Genomic DNA, 24,593 nt, shown 5'->3' with positions numbered 1-24,593 from the left:
TCTATATGTCACAAAGGAACGTTAACTGTTACAAATGGATCGTGAAAGAGTTTTTAGTACATTATTACATAACGTCTGCTAACAATTACAAACCTATCAAGATGGATTACGTAGATAAAGGTGTGAGAAGTACGTGTACTTTTAAATTTTAGCTGTACTTTTAAATTTTAGCGTTCCTCACTGCAAAAGGTACTCAACACCCCATTTTTCATGCACTAGTACCCTGGCAGTCTGGCATGCTGGCAGGCTGGGAGAGATCATCAGGTGTATTAACTATACATACAACTATTCTAAAATGATTGTGAGCTGTCTTTTGGTGTAGAGCCAAGCTAAAATGCCGAAAGTCACGAGTTCAAATTCTGTCTTATGCCCAAGTTTTCTCAAACTCCAACTCTGGCTTCAGACTGGTGGACACGGAACTTATTATAGTAAGGACCATCTTCACTGCAGTTTATATACTGTGAACCAGTTTGTGCTTTAGCTACAGTGCACCTTCGAAATATGATTTTAATCCGTTCCAAGGTTGACATCGTATGACAGAAAATTTGTATGAAGGAGTATACAACTACAGTAATTATATGATGCCAGCATCCCCTGGTAAAAAGCATCAAGGTTTTATATAAGTATTGCACATATTTAAAAATAGCGCGTTAACCTTAGTAACTATAGTTAACGTCAGTAACTTTAGTGTATTTGTTATTTCGACATATGTAATAAGCACACCGACTGTCAAATTTGAACTAGGGCAAAAATTCTGTTGATTTTGTATGGTGAAATAAAATTCGTATAGCAAGGCGAAAAAAATCATCATGTTCCACTTAGTAAGGCGAAAAAGTCGTATAACCGGGTAATCGTATCGCGAGAGTGCACTGTACTTTCCTAGAGAGTCTGGGCCCAGACAGTGAGCCCAGCCATAAAGTCTACGAAACAAGAGAGAACGACTACCTACAATCTGGCCATTCCTTGGCTTCCATTATCATTCTCAATATCGATAAAGTAACTGATAATTAAAATATTTGGTTCACCAATTTGCAATTCACCAGAAGCCAACAGTCTAGACTAGCTTGCTTGTGCATCTTTCCAAAGATAAGGAAACGGCTACGAGGAGATCTTACTGTCTTACATAGCCTAAGATAAACAAGAGCTGGTCAATAGACGTTTGATTCCCAAATCAATTTGATAACCTCATAGAGCGATATTTGAATCATTATTGAACTGGCGTTGACTCCACCCGTCCTATCTGCTTTGTATGATGGAGCTGAGGCTCCGAATAAATCATAATACAATGAGGTCGCAAAAAATGAGGCAGAATGTTGCCAGGAATAACTGTATACTTCCTAAAAACTTGGGGCAACAGCCTGCATTTTTAATATTTGAATTATTGTTCAACTTATGCTGACTCCATCTCTCCTATTTGCTTCTCATTATGGAAATGAAGCTATGGAAAAAGCGTAGAAAGATGAGGCAGAACGTTGCGAGGTATTACTATATTAGGCTTACTACCTAAAAACTAACGATTCCAATTTTAAGTAATGGCTCTACTTGTCTGAGATTCGACCAATGATACAGACATTCCTCAACCTAAGGTTAGGATAGCTTTGATGTCCGAAAAACATGAGGGCATATAAACTGGCACGCATTCCTCGCCGCCGGCTTCATGCTGTTGTACAGAAATATGCTTTATACTGAATATTTTTAATTTTTTTGATCCAATTTAGCCGTAACATACACACACCTGTCAGCTGTTGAGAATAGCTACCAGAAAGCTATGAATTTTCAAACACAAACAGATAGTTAATTTGGAAAACAATTTTTAAAACTTGACAGATCTTAATTGATAAAGTATCTTTGCATCAGTTTTAGTAGCAATAAACTTGCATAACTGGCTTTGGATAATTTTATATACAGACATATATATAATACATATATACATATATGTATGTATATATATGTATACATGTATGTATATATATAAAATACAGTAATAGTAAATACAGTAAATAGTAATACAGAGTAAATATATAATATATATATACATATATATAATATACATATATACATGTATATATGTATTATATATATGTCTGTATATAAAATTATGTGTATATGTATATAATAATAATGTATATAATATAATAATATATAAAATATATATATATATATATATAATACATATATATGTATTATATATATACATATATATAATACATATATACATATATATGTATATATATATATTATATATATGTATATATATATTATATATGTATATATATTATATATATGTATATATATGTATATATATGTATATATATGTATATATATAATATATATACATATATATAATATATATACATATATATACATACATATATATACATATATATATATACATATATATATATATACATTTATACCGATATATATACATATGTATATATATACATATATATATATTTATGTACGCATAAATATAGGCATATAGATACATACACAATTAGCTTCAGATAATTCTATAAAGGTACATATTTATACATATGTAGATATGTATGCACACATATCTATATATGATGTGTATCATGTGTATACATATATACATGTGTGTACATATACACACACATATATATACACTTACCGTACATGCATACAGTATTATGTATACACATATATCGCGTAAAGGTAAAATTTATTTCCATCTCCTTATCCACACATATACTAGACATGTACATGTAGAGCATACTGAACATGTACATGTATACACAGATATACACGTACATATGTACACGTACATATGTACACATACATATGTACACGTACATATGTACACATACATATGTACACGTACATATGTACACATACATATGTACACATACATATGTACACGTACATATGTACACGTACATATACACACATGTACACATGTGTACATGTTTTTGCACATGTATATACATATACATGGCAAGTGCTAATATATTTTGCCCAACAACCGTAAGATATACCACCTTACTAATTTCAATTGGAACATTAAGCCTATCAAGGCTAAACAAAGGTTAATAGCGAAAGTCTCCAGAAATGCTTTCATGTCAAACCGAGGCCGTCAGATAGCTGTGTCAATAATCCATGCAGAAGGTTTAAAGTTTTGTGCAGAAGTTATGGATTATTTCGCACACGTAACATTCAATAGAATATTTATTCAATAAATTGCGCCGTTTCCTTTAGCGATCTGAGACAGGAAGAGCCGACGATGCGTAAACACGGCTAAGTGATCAAGCAATTCAATTGATTCGGACACGAACTCGAGATTGTTACTGAGACGAAAAGAATGACGATGAGAGGCCGAGAGCGTGCAGGTATAAAGGGAAGTGATAGCACGCTCCAGTGCTAATATTTATACAGTCCTCCATGTATCTGAGTAAATACTGCAAAATGGTCGCTCGGTGTGTCAACTGCTTCGTTTCTAAATTGTTTTAACATTTCCCATGCTGCATGCCTTCGATCAGTAAGGGTTGATTAAAGAACAAGGAGAACATGATTCCATACAGAGTACAGTGATTATAATTGTTATTGAAACAACGATTCTCTGACTATATACACACATATATAATATACATGTGTGTGTGTATATAGTCTATGTATAGTCTATAATTTATATAGTATATATATGGGTATATATCTAATATATATACATATATAATATTTATAGTAGATTATATATAATATATATATATATACATATATATACATACGCAAATATAATATATATATACACCTACATATATATCCCACCTATATACCCACAAATATATAAACAAATATATATATATACACACGTGTATATATAGAAACAAACACACAAATATATATATATATATATATATATATATATATATATATATATATATATATAAACACGTGCACGTCTTGAATACGACATTAGTATAGATATGTCAAGCAAGACGTTATGACATCCAAAATTTGCATGCTGTCAACATAAGTTGTTAAAACACTCCAAAGAGTAAACTAAAAACAGCCAGCAAAGCTAAAGTTCGACTAAAAACAACGGAAAAACAAGAGAAGCATTGAGTGCAGAATGAGGCAGATGGCAAGATCATACGCTATCACTCGCTACATATAGAATTTACTTGTTTCAATTTATTAGATTAAAGAGTGTCCTAGGAATTGATGAAACGGGAGAAGGAGAGTTTGAGTCTTTGAGATAGCGAACAGCGGGGAACATGCAAGTAGAATGCCTATCTGAACCACCAGCTAATTAATGGGTTCCATTGGCGCTAACAGCATAAACATATCATTTGAGACTATTTACCTTCGTGACACAATGAAAGGCATTGGAGTGATCCGCTGTCTCTATAGTAACGCTTTGCCTCACGAAACCAAACAGTCACTTAGCAATTCGACCGCTGCCAGCAGACGGTATTGAGCAACGCAAACGGCAGCTGGTATAGTCAATGGTTAATAACCGCGTCTGTGATTATCTTGTTTGTGTGTTCGTGAGGGATTAAAATGCATATCAATTATCCGAATTAATTAATTTAGGTTGTGTATTCTTCGAGTCTGAGAAAGGCTGGTATTTTAAGGAACAGTATGTACCTCGACTATCTTTTAACAAGCAATGAAATTATTCAGCAAATATCCTGCGTTTCGAGGTCATATTTATAATGTTATTCAGACAGCGCACACTTTTATTTTCCTTTTATTTGCTGACAGTTTTTGATAATTTATGGTTGGAATCCATCCGATTAATATCACAGTTTACTAGGCCGATTATCAAAAACTATTTATTCTCAAGAACTCTTTGTTTCCATTATAAAACCACATTTAATTACAAATTTGCTTGGTTTGAGCAAACCAAATTCAAAATAAAAAATATTTTTCATTGAAACAACAAAAACTTTTAGTAATTTATGTAAGATTTTAAAGATTTGTAAAGATTTTAAATCATTTGCACAACTTTTTAGTAGATTTTATCAAAAGGTAGTTTTCTATCATTTGCGATTGTTTTTTATGTTAGAGCTGGTCTGACTGCTAGGAAGTTTCAAGATTAAAATCGATAAAATTGGATGGCAAAAGCGCAATTATAGTTGCAAAAAGACCAACAGAAAAGAAACATGTAACGCTGCAACTTGAACGCGATAGTCGATATCAACTAATTGCATCATTTCGCGCGTATTCTCTGTCTGAGCATTTTAACCGCGATCAAGTTTTGTTGGTATACATCTTGAAACATAGCAGTCAGATCACCTCCAACATCAAAAGCGATTGCAGATGATAAAAATACTGATACTTTCTGATAAAATCTACTAACAATTTGTCCAAATTGATCTTCAATACCTGGATATATCCAGCTATACCTGGATATATCCAGCTATACCTGGATATATCCAGGTATAGCTGGATATATCCAGCTATACCTGGATATATCCAGCTATACCTGGATATATCCAGGTATAGCTGGATATATCCAGGTATAGCTGGATATATCCAGCTATACCTGGATATATCCAGGTATACCTGGATATATCCAGCTATACCTGGATATATCCAGGTATACCTGGATATTATTCAGATATCCAGATATCTGGATATATCCAGCCCAGCTTTATTCAGATATTCAATTTATACGCTGCATGTAAGCTACAGAAAAATCGGCTCCTGTAAAGGTCCCACGCTGGGCATAACCCGACCCAATAAACCAATCAAACGCATTTTTTCAATTCGCATAAACAAATAAGATGTGTATGCATATGGTTTGTTGGTAGCGGCTGGCAAACAACTGTATTGACTTGGAGATCGACTTTCTCTTGATTTCAACTACAAGTTATCCAACCTATGTTATATTCTATTAGCATACAACATCAAAGGCTGGAGTTTTTCTATTTTAAATATTTATTTTAAATGCGAAGAGCGTGTGAGTTTTAGATGTCATAACGACCTCGAGGACATGTATATCTATATATATTTATGTCGCATTTAAAACATCGTATTCGAAACATCGTATTCGAAACATCGTATTCGAAACATCGTATTCGAAACAACGCATTCGAAACATCGCATTCGAAACATCGCATTCGAAACATCGCATTCGAAACATCGCATTCGAAACATCGCATTCGAAACATCGCATTCGAAACATCGCATTCGAAACATCGCATTCGAAACATCGCATTCGAAACATCGTATTCGAAACATCGTATTCGAAACATCGTATTCGAAACATCGTATTCGAAACATCGTATTCGAAACATCGTACTCGAAACATCGTACTCGAAACATCGTACTCGAAACATCGTATTTGAGTTTCCAGTTATTTAACATTGTTAACAGTTATTTAAAACGTTAACATCGTATTCCAGTTATTTTTAATTTATATTTTTTGTTAGTTATTTTTAATGTCTGTCAACTGTCTTCTCTTCAACTTATAGAACAGTAAAAAATAAAGATTTATAATATCGTATGTTGAAATGTCGATCAAAAGAAGTACACGTATTTGTTCAAATTTTACTTTTGCCAAAAACTTGGCATTTCAAGGTTTGATTCAGACGTTGATTTGTATTGCTGTAATCACTATTATTTATTAAATAATATTTATTATACACAATGTTATTAAAACAAATTAAAATATTTCAGCTATATTAAAATATATATTATTAAAATATATATTTATTATTGAATATTATATAACTATAGAATACTTAATAATTTATTTATAATAATATATTATTTTATTTATCCATTGTTTATGTTATTATTCATATATAAGCTCTTAGTTTAAAAATCATATTTAAATCTATAATAAAATTGCTACTCAAACTTTTTCAAGTCTGATACCGGAATCCGATGAGAGAATTGCTTGTTCGAAATTCTACATGATGACCGCATGCCATATCTGAGGCTTCAACTTTTGCTCCCGAAATCTCTCGAGGTACAATGAAGCCATTTATTATGGTAGTAAAGGTTCTAGTTGTCAGTTGATGCGTGGCAGTCTCTTGCACTGTGAAAGGTCGCAGTGAGTAAACACTATGGAATTATTAATGTGTGGTTGCAAGGTGCCCAATTGATGCAGTGATTAGCACGGCAGCCGGTAAATCGGAGTATCCAAGTTCAATTCCGATGTGAGGCAACTTTTTCCCGATGCTTTCAGCGTGGCTACGGACAGACAGACACTACTCTTATTATAGTAAAGTGTAGCTGAACGTTCCAAGTATGTGCCCAATTTATTCCATGGTATAGCCAGTTGGACAGTGTAGTAAATTGGATAAATGAATGTCTGCAGAACTGGAGGCTGTGAGTTTAAATCCAGTTCGCAGTGGATTTATCATTCTTAAAACTTTATCTCTATAGCTGGACAGACAGATGAACAGACGGGCAAATATTGATATATATATATATATATATATATATATATATATATATATATATATATATATATAGGCCCTATAGCTTATTGCTATTATTATGGTAATTATTGCAAGTGGCAGGTCTGTCAGTTTTTGACCAGTTTTACGATACTGATCAAACATACCTGAATATTGCCAAGGCTCCACTGCTGCCAGCCATCGTCTTCTCCTCTCTGATACTCGATCCTAAGCTTGGTGACAAATTTTGTTCCTTCCCCATCGTTAAATTCACCTCCGATTTGCACAAGCGAGATTGTCACCATCTCTTCAAAGTCGACCTATAAACAAATGTAGAGGTCAGTAATCAATGTTTCCTTCCTAATCATGATAACGCTAAAATAGGTGGCGTTCAAATAGAGGTTTTACAGTAGGTTAAATCTAAACAAAAGTTATATGGACGAACAGAACAAACCAGATAAAACATCTGATCCACTTATTTCATTCTCGTCTTCTGTAGTTTTATGAATGTTTTCAATTTTCATTCTAAATTTTATATATATATGTATATATATATATATATATATATATATATATATATATATATATATATATATATATATATATATATATATATATATATATATATATATATATATATATATATGTATGTATATATATATGTATATATATATGTATGTTAAAGATCATATTATCATATTAAAGCTTACACAAAAGTTTTGTGGAGTTTATCAGACGGTATCGATATTTTTCTATCACTTGCGATAGTTTCTGATGTTTGAGGTAATCCGATTGTCCGAATGTTTCCAGGTTAAAACCGATAAAATTTGGGATCAAACAAAACCAACAAGAGCACTAGTTAGATATAATCTAATCTTACCTGGATCCACTCATAGCTGTCTATGTCTATAGGATTGGCGGGACACCAGGCCCAGCGGTTGTTTTCTGAATCTAACCTTCCAAAGATAGCCTCATGACCTGGCAGAGCGGAGCTGCTAGTAAGCGAAGAGTTTTTGATCTCCCCTGATTTCATACCAAGTGCTGGCGGATCTCCTGGGCAATTTCCCATTACTATAAAAAAAATTGACAAGTTTACAAAATGAGAGGTTTGAACATCTACAAACACAGAGAGAAGTTGAAAGTCCCAGAGAGTGCGGGATCATCACCTGCTGGAATAGAGAGTCTACACCATGCTCCCTATTGCACAAGATGGAGAATTCTATACTGAATTGAATAGGAAAAAAGCTTCCATTTGCACATCAGATGAAAGGGGGATATAAGCAACATAAATCATGCAGTCAAAAAATTGATATTACAGGATATGATAACCATGAATCATGTGTCTATATGGCATAACATTTAACAGAATCAGTTGTGTTTTGGAGGGCCAAAACAGTGCTCAGCCAAAATACAAGATGGCTGAGCACTGATTGAGTGTTAGGCGAGTATTGTATGAGATTTTCCACTGGTCTCCTTATCTTCAGGAACAGCATGTTGTAAAAACGAAAGATTGTTACAAAATCGAATTGCGAGAAGTAGCATAATTTGAGTTTGTTTTAACATATTCCGACATAAATATAAATGTGTTTATCATGTTTCAGCTTACCAGCTTATGACAGCAAAAAATAGTGTCAGCCAAGTTTTTACAATCAAGTTTTGCTAAAGTATGAAAAATTCAATAGAGAATTTTAAAAAATCCCGCGTGAATGGCTCTTAACAAATCTCCTTTTGCCTCTGCCATTTAAGACAAAATAATCTATGGGAATTAAAACTATGTGGTTTTGTACTGTCTACTTATAAATGGCTAATTGTTAAATTGCTAAAACTATTAAATTCTCTTGTAGTGCCGGGCCTGTTTCATTACGGGCCTGTTGCATTTCGATACATAATGGAATGAAAGAAATCTTGCTTATTGATTGTTTATTGCAAGAAATGACTTAATTTGTTGTGAACAATTGACCAATAGCAGAGATTCAGTTTCATCCAATAGGGCAACCACAAAATGCTCAACTATCCAATCACATTGACTCTCTCTTATACTTTTATGAAAACATTGCTTTATAGGAAAAGGATTTCTTAATAAATCCATCGTTTCGATCCCTACGAATTTCATCGAACCATTTTAGTGAAGGTTGTTCTATGCATGAGCTGAGGAAAAAAATCAAAAAATTGCAAATGATATTCAATATATTTAATGAACTTCTATTGTAGACTATTCTGAGAGCTGAAAAGTACTAACAAAAATATACAATATTTAATATTATATATTTGTGTTAGTACTTGATTGTGTAGATATTAAAAAGTATATTAGTAACTTTTTTTATATCTACACATTTCATTTCTACTAAGATGCGCAATTATATACGCAATTATGCGCAATGCGACCATATGCACAATTATACCAAAACATGTCAAGGTAGCTGTGTGGTGCAGGAGTTGTGGTGCTTGGCTTCCCGACGTCGGGGTTCGATTCCCGTTTAGTGCCAACACTGTTTTTAGCGTGGAGGCTCTTATTATTGAACAATTTCATGGTACAATAAACTGGGCTTTCTCTAGACCCAAGAACATGGACATGGTTCAGCGCTGAAATGGGATAGGAATGAAGCATGACCAGGGGAGACAAATCAGAGAAGTGTCGGAGCAGTGAATGATAGTTGAGAGTGCCACTCAGCTCCACGTATGACTAAGCTGCCGGTTATAAGCTTAGCTTCTCGAATACTCCCACCGATTTATCACAGTTTTCCTCCAACCCTTACCTCCATATCAACGTTAATTGATTAAGTGTCTCACGGTAACCTGATAATTGCTATCGGCAACCAACGCTTTTTTATTACATAATATGATAATCCAACTGCTCATTTGTCATTGGCTGAGTAGCTGTCTGACAAGGTATGAAATGTTGCATTATGATCGCTCTCAGCAGAGTGCTATGGGAACCTCTGTAGTGGTGGCAACCTCGGGCTATTTATCAAAAACCTTCACTTGTGAGATTATAATAATGTAACAAAAATATAACATTGTATAATATAATAAAAACATAACCATTCCTTATTATATTACACGAGTCTCGTAAGTCGTGTATATACAGTACACTATATAGTATAATACTAGTACAATGGTAGTCTCGGGCGCCATGAGAGATTATCATGTGTAATAACTACGCGCACAATTATTTTTAGATGTGGAAATGTGAGCGGGGCGAGTGGTGCAGATCGTAACGGGCTCGAAATCTTTTTTTAAAGCCATCAGCATGGCTTCGGCAACCGGTTGGACACGGCTCTTACTATATATAAAGATTTATGTAAATGTAATACATAAGTATATAATATATAGAAACCAATGTCTGCCACTAGAAATAGTTATCTATACTGTTTTTAACTAGATTTTCCTTCCTATACTTACAAAACAAGTCAATATCAACCCTATAACTTTTTGATTTAATTAAAACCAATTCTGCATGCAAAATGAAAATTTAAAAATAAGACATATTTTTATAACATTGTTTTAAGAAAGATCAACTAGCTTAGCTAACTATGATTTCATATTTCCAAAACAAGAGTAAGATTTTAGTTAGAATTGGCATGAGTAGTTTTATTTTTAATTAATAAAAAGAATTTGTAAAACTTGCAGTTACTTAATATAGGTTGAATGATTTTACTAGATTTTATATATCTTTTATATTATTTTTTGTATATATATATTACATATATATGTTATTTTTATATCAGTTATCCGGGAAATGTAAGCATAACAAATGTAAGACAAATATTTTGATTACAAATTTGCATTAAAACAAATAACAAACATTAGAAAAATGAACAAATAATAAAAAACAAACAATTATGTATGTAAACTAAGCATTATACAGATTTAATAGTGACTGAATTTCAAAGTTATTTATAAAAAATTATTTTAAGAAATGTTAGTCATATTTTTAATTACAAGCTAAAAATAATGAATTATAGAACTATATCAGTAGAACACATTTCACAAAGTTTTTTATATTTTCTTTGTAATTTATCTTTAAACAAATTTCAAGCACTTCAAGTCATATTTTTGATTGAAAAGACCAATCTACCTTCTGAGGATGACAGGGTGTAAATATAACCTTTTGTCACCCATAAGTTACTCGTAGAACTGAAGCATACAAACTTGTATAATTTCAACCAAAGGAAGTACCAACATGAATAAAGAACAGCCTCAGTGATTTCGCTAACCGCAACAGTTTCCAGCTGAGTTCCTTATTCTTTTAGGTAGGAGGTAGGAAATACCTTACGCCATAGCTAGGCAAACATGAATATCTTCCCAATTTCCTGCCTGCACACGCATGGCTTCGACAATTAAATCTTTTTTAGCCTCTAGCAAGCCACTTTAGCAAATGAAATTGTATTTTCTCTGCTTGTTAATTTAGTTGCGGAGTTATTTACCCTCGGGCTATGCATGCTTTTAGTAGTCATGAACCTAGTATAGCTACTGTTCTTATCCAATAGACTGGGTGGCTATTAATACCCTTGGGTTCTGTTTTAGATGACTCATGGCTGCCTTACTAATAAAAGAGTGATGGTTAAGTAAACCAATGTATGGAAGTACCATAAAGACCACATTTGGCATACTACTACACCAAAGGTCAGCGGTCTAACGAGTCAGCATGTATCACTGGCACTTTTGCTCTTTGTTCGCCACTTTTTAAATCGCTCGCTTATCAAGCTTTACGATAATAAGAGTTGTGTCTGTCTGTTCAAATTCAATCTTGATGTGTTAGAGAAAAAGATTGCATTCAATGGAATTCGAACTCTCGACATTGGTCGACCAACACTATCACCTTACCACTTTTTGGAATGATTATACAGTTAGTCGGTACACTTGACCATCTCTCAAAGCACACCAGACTGCCAGGGTCCTCGTAGTACTAGTAGTTATAATACGTAAACAGTGAATAATCTAGAATTTTTCGTCGGCCATTTTAGTGTCAAGTAAATGTAACATCATCTAAGCGGATTGTTTAAAAACATGGCAGGCTAATCTTGTTTAAAGTGCTTCAAATACCAACTGCGTCTATTCTCACAACTGTTATCAAACACTTCCAAATGCCGAGTTCATCACCGATGTTTGTCCATCGCCAGCGATAACACCGCTCCGATAAGAGACATACATAGATCAGAGCAAGACAACTAGCAGGCATATATACCGGTGTGTCAATGACTGGTGAAGTATGGACACAATCAGACTATGACATATCCATTCAGCTGCTCTTGACTGAGTGCAAAGCAATAACATCTTCGATTATTTACTAACAGGGAGTAGGAAGCCAGGATGTAAATAATAGCAGATAAAAGGTCAGCCAATAGATTAAATTTAAAGTTAATTACCATTTTTTAAAAATGAACTTTTAAAAATAACACGCTCAAATTTTTAGTCTTACATAATTGTAGTTATGTACGTAGGTTCTCAACTAATTTGAGTTGAGAATTGATCTCAACTAAAAGCAATTGCCAACATACATTGTTTGAACATACTTAAATCTTTGAAGTTTCGTTAAGTAAAACTAAAGAGGGTGGGATAAATCTTAAAATTGTAAAAATATGCAGAAAAAAATCAAGCTAAGTTAGTGTAAACATATTGCTATGCTAACACCTTTGTTAGAGTGGAAAACAAGAATGAACCCTCTTTTTATTTATCTTTCTATTTCCATTGTTCTTTACGGATTTTTCATTTTTAGTTATAGTTTAGTTTTTACATATAGCTTTTAAATGATTTTATACAATACTCTTGCTTGAAAAATTAACTTTAAGTAGATTTCATCAGAAAGTATCAATATTTTTTTATCAATCGTGATTGCTTTTTATGTTTGAGGTGATCAGTACAGCTAACTAGATTCACTATGTTTCCATGGTGCGCAGTACTGCGAAGCAGCCCCTCCGAAGTCGAGGGGATTGTACGTTTCCATGCTGCGCAGTGGTTTTCAGCAAATTAGCCAGAGAAGAGAAATTGTATAAATCGAATCGCCTGATGGAGAAATAGAATCGATCACGGATACCGAACGTCATAAACGGTCTTTTTATGATTCTGTCGTCATTATACTTTTATTTACAATACACATTCACAAGGTTTTACAAACCTTAACACACTTTTTGCAAAGTAATATATTTTTAATAAGTATTTTTAAGTAATATATTATTTAAACGTTAATTTAGGACTTGCCACCTATTTTTCGAAAAATGTTGGCATTGATAACAAAGTCCAGGAAAGTAATCCCCTCATCATCCTCGTGAATGCAGACCATAATTAAATTTAGGTGAAAGAAGATCGGAAGAATAGAAAAAAACAAGATTAGCAGGACAACCTTTGTACTAGTTTATGGCCCTCGAAGAATCCGTCTCCACGACATGAGAGCTATGCGCAGCCACTGCGCAGTCGCTGTTTCCTTGCTGCGAATTTGCACTGGCTTCGCACTGATCAGTGTGCAGTGATTTCAGTGCGAAGACGCCGTTTCCATGATTCGGAGATAGCGCAACTCCGAAGCACTGCGCATCATGGAAACATAGTGATTGTAAGTGATTGTCATAGAGCTACTATTATTAGAAGGTTAGATAAGCCTCAGATTGTTTTGTATGGCAAAACAAACCTAGCGCTGTTAGTTCGACTATCTTTCTTCACTCCAAAAAGCTCGTATCTCTATCGTGATTACAAATGAAAACTGAAACCGACAAAAATGCCTTTAACACTAAAGAGTTTCGGATAGTACCATTTTTCCTTTCAGCCAACTTAGCAGCGATACACTTTTTCTAGAGAGTTCCAAAAAAGCGTTCGATATCGCATAAAATGGAAAGACCATCCTAGTTTGTTTCAATGTTCAGCTGTTGATGAACTAGCTTCCACATTATTTTTAGCTCTAGTTCTGTTGCCGTCGCAGTGGAAGGAATATCAACGAAGCTAGATACAGCAAGGAATGAAGTTAGCCTGGTCACGCGTGTAAATCCAGTTACACAGACAATTAAAGCTGAAGTTGAGAGTGACTAGAAAGCTAACAACGTTACAGGACTGTAATAAGCTTATACTCCAGTATATGCAAATGATGCATGCAAATCAATAGTGATACGAAGATTTAAACTTTGGCGTATTATAAGCATTTGTTCTGTTAGATGCGATTAGCTTATATACAGCAATTAAATTGGTATTATGGGAGTTAGATCTCGATTTCTGGATATAAAATTCTGACATCTATGCGTGTAATGATCTCATTAGCAATTCAACAGCTTTGTGTAGTTTGGAATACTTTTTCAGGTGTTCATAAAAACGATATAGGAAAACAGGCAAAAATGTAATCGATTTTTCATTTAATTATTATGTAGATAACAACTCCAAATTTGAACAGCACCCTACGGTCTGAAATAACTTTCAACACTTTGATCTACTGATATGCACCAGTGACCTTTGCAACGAACTGCTGTTAGGGCTATCAGCAACTTGTTGCTCTTGGTAGGAGACCTGACTATCTTTTCGCGCCTCGTCTGTGATAACATTATAAGTGAATCAAAGATCAATCAACTTTTCATGCATTGAGAAATATTCATGAAAGAACGATGTCGTCAGTGAGCAGTTGTTGCCAAGTAACGCGGTGCATTTCAAAATATCTCAAAACACTATTGGAGCTCGAAATCTAGCCCAGCCTTTCGAGAATCGAGACCAGCTTTAAAACTTAAAACACTCTGAAGATTGGCACTTGCTGCTGATCCTCTGGTGATGGTGATGCCTTTTGCTTTTTATTGTTCAGATCCCATTAGTTTTGTCACCCACAAGTGTAGTCATTACATTTGATATAGTCAAGATTTTTAATAATTCATTTTAAGAGGAGCAAATTCTAGCTCAAATGTTTAACTTTATGAATCAATCTATAAAACTATTCAGAGATACTAAAAATGTGTGATGGTGATCAATAGAGAAACCATCCGCGGTACAGCAACTAGAGGTGATTACCAAGGTTTGAAAATCTAACATACCTAAAATACTCCGATCAAGTCGTCTGATAAAAAGGCTTCATACGTGAAAGCCGAACAGTTTTTCATCAGATGTTGTACACTACACAAAGTCAATCTGCCTAAAATAAGTGCAATCAACTTTTCTCTCTACTAAACAGAGCGAGTTCAAGGTCGACTGGTTTACTATTAGACGTTGGCATCGTGCACTACGCAACGTCTGCACTACGCAACGTCGCTTTGTTTAACATCCATGCACTCAACTCTTCTCCCTAGTAAAGCAGGTAAGACCAAAACAGACTAGGTTTTCTATCAGATGTTGACATCGTGCACTACGCAACTTCGTTATGCCTAGGAAACCTGCACGCAACTCTTCTCTAGCTGCCCCAAAACTAAAGCCAACTGGTTTACTATCAGAGGTTGACTTCCAGCAATTACCGTGTCACATCCGAATCTTTGGTTGATTCATCAAAGATCTATTCAGCTTTTGTATCCAAAAATCAAATGCATCTGTTTATAATTTTGGTCGCAGCTAAACGAAAACAAAGCCCCTTTAGAGACTGTTATTACTCATATCACCTATTCATAGTTCAAACATTGTTAGACGCCTTGGCTGATGCCAATTCTTATGAGCAAATCAGACGTTCGGCTTAGTCGATAGGCAATCGATTATAACTCAATAACAAAACTTTATTGTTCACTAAGCTAACTTGTAACCAAGGTATTTTGTGTGATGAAAAGTTACCTGATTCCCGATAATCAATGTTTTGTATTCATAGATTTGATCAAGATGATATGAGTGAAAAACTACATTATGAGTAAGCTAACTTTCAATGAAACTTCTCCACTGAAATATTCCTTTCGAAAAAAAAAAGGTTACACAAACTGATCAATCAGTAGATTCAATATTATTAAAAGATTTCATCTGCTAAATGTTTTCATATTGAAATTACAACAACAGCCTCTCATTAATTTAGTTAAACATAATTTAAATTCAAACTGCAATTGCTCGATCTAAATAATAAAAAACCTGAATTGTTGTCAGAATAAATTCATGAAAATAAGTAACTGAAATTGGTTAGCAATGATGTAGCCTGCGTTCTGCAACTACAGTCTGTGAACTAAATGAGTCTCCTTCACAGCAATCACATCGACGGTAACAAATTTTACAACCCTTTTCGACAGCATTAAAATGTTTGCAAGAACTGTCTCAAATGAATAGGAACTACCATGATGGAAACACCACAGTTAGATAAGATAACTTGGAAACATAATCCAGGTAAAGAATGGTTCACATTTTGTAGCATTGCTCACCACGGTTCATCGCGGACCAGCAGGACAAAAATATCAGACCATGCTAGACAACTTCGTTTATATCACGCATCTGGTACACTATTTTCATTTTGGTCAGCTGTGCGTGTCAAAGACAACCAATGATAAAATCAAAGACCAACTCAATATCTCTACGAAAGAACTTGGAAGTTCATTAGTAATACCACTTCTGACTACCTTAGTTGTTGCCTTGCCGTGACATTCATTCTAAAATCACTTGCTTGGTCAACTAAATGCTATCGTCGCTATTTGCTCAGCATAATCTCCGCTGCTAATACGTTTGTCTGTAAACAGTGTAACATTTGCCGAAACAGTCAGACCTCGGCTTTTTATGATAATCGGTTGATGAAGAGGCGACAGAGAGGCCATCGGGTAGGTGTTAACGAGTTGAACAACTGTCTACTGTTCCAAAGACCGCTGTGTTTGCTCAGGAGCATAAGTACGTGTAGTCAAGCAGACTACATGAAACTCTGCACTAATCAAATCAGCCCGACCTCTGATATGTAAGCCCAAAATCCATAATGTCTCAGCAAGGCTTCAGTCCAAACATTTGCTCTAGTCAGACAATTCATGAAGTAAAGGAAAACTGATACAGCTCTGGCTATTCCATTACTAAACAACTAGGTGATTAAGAAGTGTGTATCAACATAGGCTATAATCCATGTGGTCAACAGAGGAGATTGACAATGTTAAAAATGTTTTTACCTTTACATATTTAGGAAGTTGTGTTCGGTGATGGCTATAGATACTTGTCTAATAGGCTCGGTCAAAATATTTATATGAAACCATAAGACTATCCGGGTTTGTTTACGTGTTCAACAGAAAGACAACAGCGATGCCGCACTGTTTTGAACTTGTTAGTAATGCTACTGCCAACGAATTCTGGCAGACAAACAAATGGCGATAAAAATCTAATTCAGTTCAAATGGGTTTGGCCAAGAGTACGATATTGGCTATAGGATGGGCTAGGCTAGGTAACATTGACAAGGGTTCGCTGTTTAATATCTAAGAATTTAAAAATTCGTGGTTAGTCATATTGTACCATTTTCTTGTATTTTCAAAACTACAACAGTTCTTATGAAAAAAAAGAATATCAAGTTTCGATAAAAATACTATCAGTATTAAAAGACAGCAAAACTTTGTAGGAGTTTTGGCGCAAAATTCGGACGCCAAAAGTTTGAATAAAATAATAGAAGTTTATTCCAGACGTAAAATGGTAAAAACGATTCAAAATATCCATGGCAAAAGCTGAAAAGGTCTGAGATTTATCAAAAACCGCTATCTAGACTGCTGATTATCCCAACTCTGTAAAAAAAGGTTTGCTTCAACCCCACCTGTATTTGATGAGAAAAATAAACCTCAATAAATACTATTTGGACCTTGTAAAACATGATGTCCTACAAATTTATGTCCTTACGGAGCCTGGGTACACCGCTAGAACTTGGCTGTTCAGAGATTAGATTAAAGAGATAAACTAGCTGCGCTGACAGGCAAGATGGTTGGTTACATTCAGCATCAGTTCTTCTCCGATGAATGCCTCTCTGTATTCAAAGATGCTTACAATATCGGTGATCATACTAGCTCATTAAAAACACTTGCTCAGTTCTTGTTAGTGATGATTGGAGTTTTTGCATTTTCAGAAACTGAAAAATGAGAACCCTAAAACTCCAGTTAGGCGGAGTGTCTGCCACATTTTTTCAAGTGCAAAAGCTGTTTTGCATTGAATACTAAAAAAGGGAAGAACAGGCATATTCATTAATTACTACTATATAAAGCATCAGAATCAATCGAGAACTGTGATGTTGTAGAAAAACACGGCAAAATTTGCCACTCAGTTTTGGTGCACAGCCAACTTCAAGATTTGATTTAAGTACTAGTATGTCATGATTACTATGTATCTATCGTGTGGATGATGCAGATTTGGAATTGTGCCCACATTGAGTAACCGTACGATAAGCGTTTCCATGAACAATCGCAAGTTGTGCATTTACGTGTTTGGTTTGTTAAAAAATAGTCAAATACGACGGAATTCTACGTCAGAGGTCATACCACCCCTGTCTCACTTAGCAGCATGCTTCCGAAATAGGATTGACTGTGTAGAGTAGAAATGGTTAAAATGGAATAGCGCGCATTTTCCTGCGCATCATTAGCAAGCGCTGTTTCTATCTTTCACAAGCAACTTTCAGTAAAAATTTTAGAGTAACAACTCGCTTGGACTTGCGGGTTTTTGTCATTTCCATTCTGCGCATGGAGCAAACTTGCAGATTTCCTACATCATAGAAACACAGTGCAAGATTTACTACTCAGTTTTGGTACAGACTTATCGAGATTCTATTCAAGCGCTAGTATGTCAAATTACGCTCTGTGAAGCAGACCTTAAGAATCGAGAGCAATCGAGGTAATTACATAACCTAGTCAATCCTCGTAATTAGTGAGAGATGAAGACCTGAGGGCAGTCGATGAATGAAAATGGACTATAATCATCACATTATCTGATTTAGTTGACAATGCGAGTGGCTCGTGAAATCGACAGCGAAAGAGACAGAGAGTGATAGCGATCACAGTTATTTATTTAGACAGTCTGAGGAATTCATTGTTTTGGTAGTTATTATAGGAATGATTGAGGTACTAGCCATGAACTTCACTTCAAGTCAACAAAGTAGCCAGTAATTATAGTAGCGATATAAACATGACACTCTCAAACTGAGTTGAGTAAATTACTAGTTTGTATAGTCAGTGTTCAGGATTTTATCAACTTAGACAAAAGTAAATACGCTTGTATGTAATTGCAAACGCCCAAATAGAGCGAGTAGATAATTTTAGTTAGTAGGTATTTGCCCTTTTAGAGCATTAACTATTAAGTATTCCTGATATGGAGTGCTTCTTAAAGCTTGAGCATATGATTGGCTTGACTTTTTGTACATATGAACTTCTGGAATATTCTAAAACTGGAGTTTCTACCACTGCCACAGAATATTTCTGCGTTTGGTCTCAGAAAACGCCGTGAGTGCCAAATCAGATTTTTGTGGTTTTCAATATTGGCTATACTTTCTGTTCTAAACTTGACTTCCGGAATGTTCTGAAACCTGAGATACCGAGAAAAACCATGGAATTTCTTTGTTTGGTCTTTGAAGAACAGGCAAGGTTTAAATGTTATTCCGCATAAGTAAACCACCAGCAATGGATTTTCAGCTATATCACTTCATATTATGAAACCGTGTTCGCTTTTATTCAAAAGCGAAATTTTAGCAAAATATTTATTTTAGCAAAATATTTAAAATGTTTAAACAAAATTTAGATTAGAACTGTCCCCAACACTGTCGCGTCATGTCACTGTCGCGTCACGTCAACACCTATGTAGGTCAGAAGATATGAAATGCTTTTTAAGGTCATTGACTGCTCTACGTTTGTTAATGACATCATCATGACATACTTATATGTCATCTTCAGGTTTATTTTTTAATTAACCCGGGCAGACTTTCCGTCCCAACCAGTACAACTTCAACTACCACAACAATGCATTGTGGGGCGTATGATTTGGCGTTAAGTAAAAAGTGCTAAAAGAATAATAGGTTACTCAACAACCGGACAAGACCGCAGTTAATTTTAGGCTCTCCTTCTGATTCAGTGTAAAAGGTTGGTAATGATTAATGGTTACCACATAATTAATTAGATCGAGTGCAAGATGAACCACTCCATCTTTCGCCTCAAACAAACTTAACCACTAAACTACCGGATAGAAATATTAACAAGGCCACGAACCACAAGGCTCGGTTCTGGTTTGCCAGAAATGCTTTCAACTTATCGATTAAATACCAATAGAGTGAAAGAGAACATCACTAAACATGAGTAATATGTTACTCCTTAACTGTTTGACCTCAAGTCTTTGAAGGTTTAGGGTCAGATCTTTGACAGCAGTCAACCGGAATTCATCTTTTAAAGAACAAAACGGCTGACCATGCTAATGTGAACCTCTCTAGCTATAAAACAATTGAGACATCATTGTCTGAGGTCTGAGCTATACATCTTTTATCTTTAGAAAGAAAGCTATCGTTGGTCTGAAACAAGCAGTTATCGAAGTATGGAATTGAATTTAGCATGTTGGCGTAGTATGTGTGCAATAAAGCACCTCAACAGGCCTGTCTGTCACACATCGACAAGTGCTTGCACTGTCACACATTGATAAGTGCTTGCACTGTCATACTTCAACAAGTGCTTGCACTGTCACACATCGACAAGTGCTTGTACTGTCACACAGGGACAAGCGCTTGCAGTGTCATACAGTGACAAGCGCTTGCACTGTCATACATCAACACGGGCTTGAGCTGTCACAGATCGACCAGCGCTTTATTGTCACACATCGAAAAGCGCTTACATTGTCACAATTTTGCATTTAACACTTTTTTAACAGTAAATAGGGACATCTAGTTATACCTGCGACATTATTTATACGTTTAACATTTAGTTATACCTGCGACTATCTCTCCAAACTCTATCGAATAGTTTCAACATATTTTTTACTAATCTTTCAGTAACAATAGAGTGTAAGATGAACATTTTGAAGATCAGCTGGTCCTACTGACAAACCTGGTCACTTTGTAGATACTGGGATAAGAAGACTTGAAAACAATTATTGGTCACTTAGCTGTAGGAATGTTTGCAAATGGGAGTAGCTAATCCTGTTTACAAGGTCTCAAATTTCCCAATCTGCCAACAATTTGCCATGAGCAGGCAGGTGCTTTGAAAGTGCCTATTCTCCTGCAGTGTACTCTATAGAGCTAATACTTGGTCTGAGACAAGCTAATAGAAATTAGCATAAAATATATTACCTCTGAAGGATTATTTATGTGCCAGGCTCTCTCATTCATCAGAGACAACTATCGCACAGCTAGCCATCAGTGTGTAGCAGGTGCTAGCAAGTGCCCTACTGAGCTAGTATTAATCAATGACAGGTCTAACAAAGCCAGATTTGCATGTTTTAATTTTTCAAGGCAGAAAACTTTCGCTGGGCCTAGTCGCGGATAGTTTGAATGCAATAGGTGTAGCATCAAAGTAAAAGCTTTGCTGACAAAAAAAGGTTTAAGTGGATCTGATAGGAATTCTATAGTTAGCTCAGATTTTTATCTATTTGAACAATGAAAAACTTCTCTTTTATTCTTTGACTAATCTACGAGGTTATTGTCCTAGTTATCTTACTTCTGAATCAATGATTACAAATGGCTTCACTGACATGCATGGGAACGTGTTTGGGATATCAGTGCTTACAAGTCTGAAGATCAAAATAATTGAAATAAATATATTGTCTTAAACTGTTTAATAAAACAAACTGGAATCATAAGCCACCAGTGCTTTGTAAATAATCCTGCTTGGGCATCGCAAGGTTTTTTCACTCGGCGTCGCCAGAAAAAATTTATTTTATGAATGGATGTAACAATGAAGTTGTACACGCAACCAAAAGATAGTCCGATTAAAATTATGCATGTAGTCTTGTAGGTAATATGAAGGTCGAGTGAAGCTGGCATTCTATGAATGTATAACGTAGTTACTTCTGATTGACATATTGTTAACCTAATATTTAAATTCTATCGCAATTACATTGTATTTCTTTGAATATAAATACGATTAAAGGAGCCAAGTAAAAATCATATGCAAATGGTTTAAACATTCAAATGTGTCCATGAATTCCTATCTACATAAGATGGTTATATGTGAAGTAAATATATTCATGGAAACCAAGAAAATAAATCACAAATTAACAAAATTGTTGTCGACCCGGTCACAATAAAAAAAAGACAGCGTAAAAAATTGATTTAAAGATCGTCTTTTTCGCTAAGTTTTAGTACAAACTTTTGCTTTCACTCCAAGTGTCTATGCCGTTGGTGTCTATGGTGTCTATGCCTATGTCTACGCCGTTGGTGCAAATGCTATTCAACAGGTGCTTCTTGTTAAATCGTTATGAATATGTATGATATATTAATTTACCAATCACGAAATGACAATTTGACATATCATTCCTGGTTGAGTCTAAGTGCAGTAGCTCTACCAGAGCGGTCAACCAAGTACTAATCATTTCAACCATCCTTCACTTTTGCTCGAGTACTTCCTTTGTGATTAATTAAAAAAATTCAATCAAAAAAATGTGGACGAAAGGAATTTTGACCAATATTTTTCGGAGTGTAGAACTAATTTTTAGTGTTTATAAAGGAATTATATACGTGCATTCAGTCAAAACTGTCAGTCTTTAAGTTTTGGGTCAAAATAGTGTTTTTGAGGCAAGTTCAACAGAGTTAGTAGTAATGGATTTATCTAACACCTTCAAGAAAGTTCCAAATTTTTCTACTGGTGAAAGTATTCAATGTACCTTTGAATTTTAAAATTTGTCCGATTTTAGCTAAAACTGCGAAGTAACAAAGTCGTTGAGAAAACGGCTATATGTTGCCCATCATCGTTGTATCATTCTTGAATGGCATATTTGAAAAGCACTTCTATTTGAAATGAAATTATTGCCAATAAAGTAATATATATCATACAAAAAGCAGGCATGTCTCTTCTTGTTAACATTTGTTGTTATGTGTGGCAAGCTAGAAGTTGGATGATTTTAGAAGCTTTTTATTGAGAAGCCTTTTTAAAACCAAACTATTAATGTATTTGGCTCTTTTTAAAATCTTTTTACGCTGCTTTGCTATTATAGCTTCACAATTTATAAAAGTCACCAGACGATTCGATACTGCAAACAGACGATTCACGATATATTGCGATATAAGTACGCAAAAAATAATATTTTTAATATTTAATATTTAATGTTTAATATTTTTGTTTTGTTATTATTTTTTGAATATTTAACTTGAAAAGATTGTTTTATGTTCAAGAGAATTAAAAACATTTATTTCATAAATGCTCGTGTGCGCGAAGGCCATGGATAGAGCTTATTATAAGACTAGAAGGCCCAGGTATTTTAGTTCCAGTATCACTCTGAAAATCGTCAGACAATCACCGATCGTATAAACGGTTATATCGTTTATACGATTGGCAATATCTCTTTAAATGGTAGCGATTTTCAAATCAACTACGTTAAAAATCGCCACCAAACAATGAAATCGCCATATCGAGAGGCTCTATTTGCTACAGGACTTCGATAATCTGTCGACGTGTTATCCTACTGAAGAGTTGGTTCTCAGCATCAGTAATCTTTATAACTTTCCGATCTTTCAAAACCTGACGAATGTTTCACCATAAGCAGACCACGTGTGATCACCCACAGCTATTGAGTAACTCCGGATACATAATGCATAAATGAATAATTTTAGTAAGATGATAAAGATAAACGGAAACAAATATACTCTCTATCATTTAGGTAATGCAGTGATTGGCTTTGTTCATTGGTGAGTCTGTAGTTCCTAGTGGCCAGTATTTGCCAACATTTAGTAAGAAGGTTGCTAACTACAATTATGCCAAAAATGAAAAAACTCCATCCAAAATTTTACTAGTCATGAGCAAGTTACTCACAGGTGTACTTCTGTATCTGGCCTTTTTTATGGACTACAGTAAAACATTGCCTTGACTATGGCTTCCTTTCACGAAGCAGTGCAAAAGAACAGAATGAGGAAAACATTGAAAATTTATGTTTACATTTATATTATTATACATTATATCTCTTAAAATAAGTGTTAGATAAGCTTGTCTATTAGAAATGGCATTGTTTATTGAGTAAACATTCGGTTCTTTAAGGGGTTGACTGTAGCTTGTGGTAGGCTACTTGCACTCGCTTCCTACCAGTGCCTAGATAGCGGCCAAGTAGCCGACCAGGAGATACATGTATAATAGGCCAGTTTAGTTCATCAACTACTGGCTGAAGTGGTTTCATACTAGCATACTAGCAGTCGTGATCAAAAACCACAATTAGACGCAAGAG

The 24,593-nt window shown here is 34.7% G+C and overlaps 1 protein-coding gene across 1 annotated transcript in view; it reads right to left on the bottom strand.

Moving 5' to 3' along the window:
• Window positions 1–24,593, bottom strand: part of LOC137398499 (discoidin domain-containing receptor 2-like) — a 54,107-nt gene that overhangs the window by 16,615 nt on the left and 12,899 nt on the right. Inside the window, exons 3-4 of the mRNA XM_068084615.1 lie at window positions 8,254–8,444; window positions 7,541–7,693 (exon numbers count right to left, since the gene is read on the bottom strand). Of these exons, the coding sequence (XP_067940716.1) occupies window positions 7,541–7,693; window positions 8,254–8,444 (344 nt within the window). The remainder of the gene's footprint in view (window positions 1–7,540; window positions 7,694–8,253; window positions 8,445–24,593) is intronic.

Source organism: Watersipora subatra, chromosome 6, assembly GCF_963576615.1.
Source record: "Watersipora subatra chromosome 6, tzWatSuba1.1, whole genome shotgun sequence".
NCBI lineage: Eukaryota > Metazoa > Bryozoa > Gymnolaemata > Cheilostomatida > Watersiporidae > Watersipora > Watersipora subatra.
Note: the sequence above shows the minus strand (reverse complement) of the source record. Positions and strands in the feature narration are given on the sequence as shown.